This window comes from Larus michahellis, chromosome 2 (assembly GCF_964199755.1).
Source record: "Larus michahellis chromosome 2, bLarMic1.1, whole genome shotgun sequence".
Classification (NCBI taxonomy): domain Eukaryota; kingdom Metazoa; phylum Chordata; class Aves; order Charadriiformes; family Laridae; genus Larus; species Larus michahellis.
The window spans coordinates 37,774,407-37,780,470 of NC_133897.1; the positions used below are offsets into that span (position 1 = coordinate 37,774,407).

General features: G+C 47.2%; 1 protein-coding gene across 1 annotated transcript; it reads right to left on the minus strand.

Annotated features, from left to right (window-relative positions):
- Positions 1 to 1,470: 1,470 nt before the first annotated feature.
- On the minus strand, positions 1,471 to 4,400 carry HOXA11 (homeobox A11). Its single transcript, XM_074573467.1, has 2 exons — positions 3,734 to 4,400; positions 1,471 to 2,278 (listed from the first exon to the last, which is right to left on the minus strand). The coding sequence occupies exons 1-2, from the start codon at positions 4,398 to 4,400 to the stop codon at positions 2,046 to 2,048; spliced, it is 900 nt and encodes a 299-aa protein (XP_074429568.1). The 3' UTR covers positions 1,471 to 2,045.
- Positions 4,401 to 6,064: the final 1,664 nt, after the last annotated feature.

Sequence of the window (6,064 nt, forward strand, 5' to 3'; positions counted from 1 at the left end):
GGACCTTGCCTGCCGGCGTTGGCAGGACAAGGAAAAGGCCTAACTTGCAGCGAGCTATGAACATACTTCATTTTCCTGTGACCCGCTGAAACGATGCTTGAACACGCCTAGGTTCACTTGTTAACTGCAGAGAAGACTTAACGGCGAAGTTCACAAAAGAAGAATAATTCGCCCCAAATGACTGAACAAGGTCATGAGGAATTTCGGGTCCCAGAGTTACATCGGATAAAAGAACATGCAGTAACGTAACACCAGAGTAAAAATATAAAGTTTCCATTTTTTTATTTTCCTTGTGCGCTGTTCCACTGTATACATGCAACCAAATACTTTCGCATATTAAAAGAAAACTGTATATACAAATAGATGATACATATTGAAAACAGTGATGTCATATAAAGATATTGCATTTTGTGAACGTGTCAAAGAAATTACATCCATTTGGTAAATTTATTAATCAAAAAACATTCTTATCACCACTTCGTTGCACATGTAAAGAAATCCCACACCCTCTAGCCCCAAAGGAACAAAAAAAAAAAAAAAAGGGGGGGTAAAAAAAGGCATTCGAACAAAATAGGTCATGGGTTCTTTTTTTATTATTTACAAGTCTTGTAAAACACCGTTCCTGTATGAAATATACATTCAGATATTCTCAACAGCAAATTACCTTAACGATAGAACACCGTATCCTTTGTAAACTGATATAGAATTTTAAATATTTTCCTTTTTTTCTCTTTTATTTCTTTTAAATTGCTTTTTTTTTTCACGCTTTGGTTCCTGCAGGGAAATATATATATTTATAGATATTTAAAATAACTCCGAACAACTTTCCATTCTTTGCATATGTCGACTGGGCGACGAAGTAGAGCTCGTGACATTTAAAGTAGACAACAACAAAATTACCATATTTACATTGTTTGGCTTCTGTTTAAACTCCTCACTAGTCACCTTTAAACGAACATGCAATCGAGTTATTTTAATGATCCAATGTTAGTGCATTGCACAACTCCAAGTTTCAATTAAGTGTTGTGTGGTATTTGCTAAACTGTCGTTCTCCACAGGTATTTCCTGAAGAAAGTTTGTGAGCCAGAAGCCAGAAGGTTAGTTTCCTTTATGGAGTTGTTTCTTTTTAAACGCAGAAATTCACACTTCCTTTTTTGCCGTTTTATTTTTAGTATTTAAATATGATTTGTCTCCGAAAAGATGGCAACGCATAGTCAGTTGTCATAAATAAAACGAGAGCTAATTAAAATTTGCTAATTTTTCTTTTCAGTGATTGTTTCTTTACGATATATGGCGAATTTATACCTGATTTTTTCAGTAAATAATTAAGTCTTTCATTTACTTCTCTTTCTTCCCCCTACCCTCTCCCTCCCCACACCCCCAAAGGAAACACTATTATACCCATCACTACATCCATATTACAACTGCTCGCGGTTGGCCTCGTGAAGGTGTAGCCATGTCATTCCCTCCCTTCCCTTTAATTCTGTGTATGTGTGTGTCCCCATTAAATTCTCCTTTCAAAACCATGGGCAATGGAGTAATGCCTCTAACCTAGACATTTTCCGCCAAAGGGAGAACAAAAGATTATCTCTCAAAGTTTATATTCTGCAGTGGTCCTGGTTGCGTGAGCTCGACCTGGCGATCTCCAGACAACTGTTCCGCAGCAGCACAGGGGCGAGGGAGGGCCGGGGGGTGGGCGAGTCCGGGGACGGAGGGGTGCCGTCCCCGCCTGTGCCTGCCGAAAGCGGTAGCAGGGTGAGCCGCAGTGCCTGGAAAGGTAAGAGGTATGGATTTTGCACTCAGAGGTGACGTGCACGTTTAGAAATGGATGCCATGTGTGTCAAAATCAAATCGATTCCAGTTGATATGTAAATATATATATAAAAATCATCATTGACGTTCCAGAGTAGATTTACATGTATGTAAAACCTTGGATTCTTCTAGTCCCGTCAGATACACACCTCCTTCCTCCACGTAACCCCGTGGCTTGACCTTGTCAAGGGCGAAATCTGAATTTAATCTCGTCTTGAAAAACGCTATGAGTTTTAAAGTAGTGGATTAGCTGAGTAATATTGTAATCGGTCCCTGTTAATTTTTTTTTCTTTCATTCTTCTGTTCTGAAACCATATTTTCACTTGGCGGTCGGTCAGATTGAGCATTCGGGAGAGCTGGAGGCGTTTCTCTTTGTTTATGTAGACACTGAAGAAGAATTCCCTTTCTAACTCTCTAATCTGATATTTGGTGTATGGGCATCTCTTTTTACGGGTACGTTGTCCACCTGTGGAGTGAAAAAAGGCAGAAGCGTTTGAGACCCGCCGGTGGCCGGCGGCGGGGGCTGAGGAGGGGTGCGGGGGGAACACTCTCAGGCAAAACATATTAATACGGAAAAGACGCGTTTTGCCCGCTCCAGGGCCGGCGTTGGCAGGTCCGAGGCTGGTCGCCAGCCCTCCGCCTTGGCGGGTACGGGCAGCCAGGGACCGGGACCCGCCGCGGCCCCGGGCAGCGGGGGAGGGCGAAACCCCCGCCGAGACGCGGGGATCCGGCCTCTTTGCCTCGGCGGGGAGAGCGGCCGGAGGAAGGGGTGGTGGCGGGGGGTTCCTGCGGATTTCACGAGCTGGAGGAAAGCCTTTGTAAGCTGCTCCGCCGGGCGCCAGGCACAAGGAGCTGCCCCCGGGAGCAGCCATCACCTGGCTGCCCTGCGGCACCGGGCGGGGGGACCCAGCGCCCAGCCCTCCCCGAGCCCGGACCCGCTCGGATCTCGCACTCGTTCCCCAGACTAAGCCCGGATCTACGTCCCCAGCCGAGGAAAAGCCTCAGAGCCCAGGGCTAAGGCGCCTCACTTCCCCCAGCCAGCTTTTTTAAAGCACGCTCTCCACCGCATCGAGGTATTCTCCTCTCGATTAGCCATTACGGTTTTAAAGTTCATTAAGCAGAATATAAAAGGTTTCAAGGTTCAGGAGCTCTTTACATTAAACGTAGCTGCTATCCCTTTAAAAACTTCCTTTTCTGGTACAGTTCATTGTCGAGGTATTTTTTCCCCCAGCCGTATACTAGCTTTGCCTTTTAAAAAGCCCACATAAAAAAATCAGACTTTGACAGATTGAATAACAATTGTAAGTAACAAACTGTTGGACAGAAGGCAACACGTAATTGCCACAGTGCCTTAGTAAAATGGCTTCCTTTAGACAAAAAGGCCAGCTTTAGGTTAATTTGTTTCTTTTAATATATTGCTACAGTTCAGGCGGCTACTTTATCTGCTAAACGCTATTCTAGTACAATCGTTAAAACGGCGAAGGCTTTGAATTCAGCTCCTAACTAGACTCCTGGTGCAACACATGGCTTTTATAAAATCACTGGATTACATTGATATCAAAGGAGTCGGAATCTCCTTTTTTGCCGAATTTACAGGCACCGAACGTACGTTATTATATTTTCGAGAGTTGACCACAGAGCTCTTTTTTATTATTATTAAAAAAAAAAAGAAAAAAGAAAAAAAGGAAGGAGAAAGAAAAATTTTTTTAAGGCATCCATTGCCCGGTGGGTATTTCACGGCCAATTTCAGCACTAAACACGTGATCTCGCCTTTTATAACAAAGTTTTGTTGGGGGAAATCTAAAGGCCCTTCATAAACCTTATATGCTTATAAAACAGCATATAAAAATTTAACAGCGGCGGTGCGCTAGATTTCAAGCTGCCTTTCCTAAAAGCGCTCGGGCGCTGCCTTTATACGTACTGGAGCTGCCGGATTTCTCCTCATTGTTGCCGGAAGATGACTCGGGGCTGCTGCTGCTCTCCGGCCGCCTCCGCCTCTCCTTCTCCGCCGCCGCCGCCGCCGCCGCCGCCCTGCCGCAGCCGCCCTCCGAACTTGAAGTTGCCGCCGCCGCCCCGGCGGCCGCCGGCGCCTTCTCGCCATTCTTGTCTACCGGGTAGTCCGCCGAGGCCAGGTTTTCCGCCGTGCCATAAGCCGTCTCGAAAAACTGGTCGAAAGCCTGGGGTAGGACCCCGTTCCTGCCCACCGTGCTATAGAAATTGGAGGAGACGTTGGTGCTGGGGTGGTAGACGTTAGCTGTGTTTTTGCCGAACATCTCGCCCATGCTAGCAGTGTTGGTGGCAGGCAAGCAGTCTCTGTGCATGATCTCCTCTGCGGAGTAGCAGTGGGGCAGATTGTTCCTGGGGTGCCATTTACTGGAGGGATCAATGGCATATTCCCTGAAGGTAACTTCTCTCACAGGTTGGACCTGGGGTAGGTTGGAGGAGTAGGAGTATGTCATAGGGCGAGAAGACGGGGTCTGGGGCAAAAAAGAAGGGAGGCTGGAAAAATCAGGACCCGAGACGTAGTAAGTACAACTTGGCAAATACATGTTAGAGGAACAAGGAACACGCTCATCAAAATCCATCATTAGGGCTACCTCGGCTTCTCCGCATTAGCTGAGCTTAACATGATTCTCTAACGCAGCTGCCTCTTTGAAGCAGATCCGTGAAGTAAGAGATGGGGAGACGTAAGCTGACGTGGAAAGCTCTCCCCGGCGGCGGCAGGGAGGTGCGGTCACGTGGCCCGACGTTGACATTGACGAGCGGCGGGTCCGGGCCCCGCTCCCTTTGTGGCCATCGCGGGGGGAAGCAACAGCTCGTCGCCAGCGCCTAAGGGCGAGCCGAGCGCAGGTTGGCCGGGGGTGGGGGGGTTGGGGGGGGGAGGTTTAGCCTTAGAGGACACAAAGCCGCCTTGCCACTGCCCCAGAACGAGCCGCCCGGCCCGTGGCACCCGCTGGCTCTGGAGCAGAGAGGCTTAGCAATGCCCCCCCCCCGCCCCCCCGCCAAGGGTTTTAGGTGAGACCTTTCTGTTTGTCTGTGTGCTTGCTGGGGCGGTCGGCGGCCGGCTGGCAGGCTCCGAGACGGAGGGCACAGGAGAGATGCAGACACGGTTTCTTCTGGAAAGCTGCTTCCGAGCAGGAAACCCTCCTCAAGAAATCGGCCGGTGGTTTGGTTTTGGTTTTGTTGGGGTTTTTTTCCTTTCTTTTTTTAAATTTTTTTTTAGTTTGTTTTGGTTCGGTTTGGTCTTTCCCCCTCCCCTGGAAAAAAAAAAAAAAGAAAAAAAAAAGAAAAAAAAAAAGCCCTCGCCCCGCAGGGTTTTTCTGGAAACCTTGCTAGGAAGAATGTGCCAGGGTCAAGTCTGTACTGATTTTCATGGTGAATAGATTACATGCTTGCATTCATGTTCACTTCCGAAGCGCTTAGTGTCTTCCTTCCCTTACTCACATATTAACCTCAAATACCCCGCGCGGCTTCAGCCAAGCTTTGCTGGAGGTAGTTAACAATGTCGGGTTCCCAGGACGCAGGTTCTCTCTCCTCACACCCCTCCAAACCGTCCCTTGCCTTATTCGCGACGCCAGAAAACCCTTTAAATCGCAGACCACGGAGTTAAAGAGTGTTTGCTGATCTCTCCGCCCCAACGCTGCCGCTAAATACTTGGAAAACCAGTGGATGTTGGGCTACTCCGGCTTGACAAATACTCCGAGTTTAATTGCCAGAAGCCTAGTTAAAATTATTTGACATACTGTTAACCCCTAGGAACAAACTTGCCGTACCGAGATACTTTCCTTTTTGCTTCGTACCGTCGCTGAAGGCTGAGACCCAGGGAGACCTATTTTAAAAACGTGGTTAAACTTTTACTATTGTTGCATGAAAGGGATGATATAGAAAGCGGATTGTACAGGGCAGAAACTAAAAAGTACTTCTCTGCCAATAAAAATGCACACCCCACCGAATGAGCAGAGCCAAAGAAAACAGAGAAATACGCCAAAGAATACAGCACCTTTTGAGGCACGGACATCCCTAGGCTCTTGGAAAAAATATTTTTTTGCTATTCTGATGCTCGATTTCAGAAAAGAAATATTTGGGTTCCGGCTGGATTTCATCAAAATAGAAAAACAGAACGGCAAAAGGCTATTGTGAAGTCGGTGCTTTTAGGAAATTAGACGCAGTTCAAGATCCGTGCCCCCGTGGACTATGGAGGCTAATGGAAGGGAAACGAAAATGTTAGGGAAAGAGTATTTGGATTTTCCCC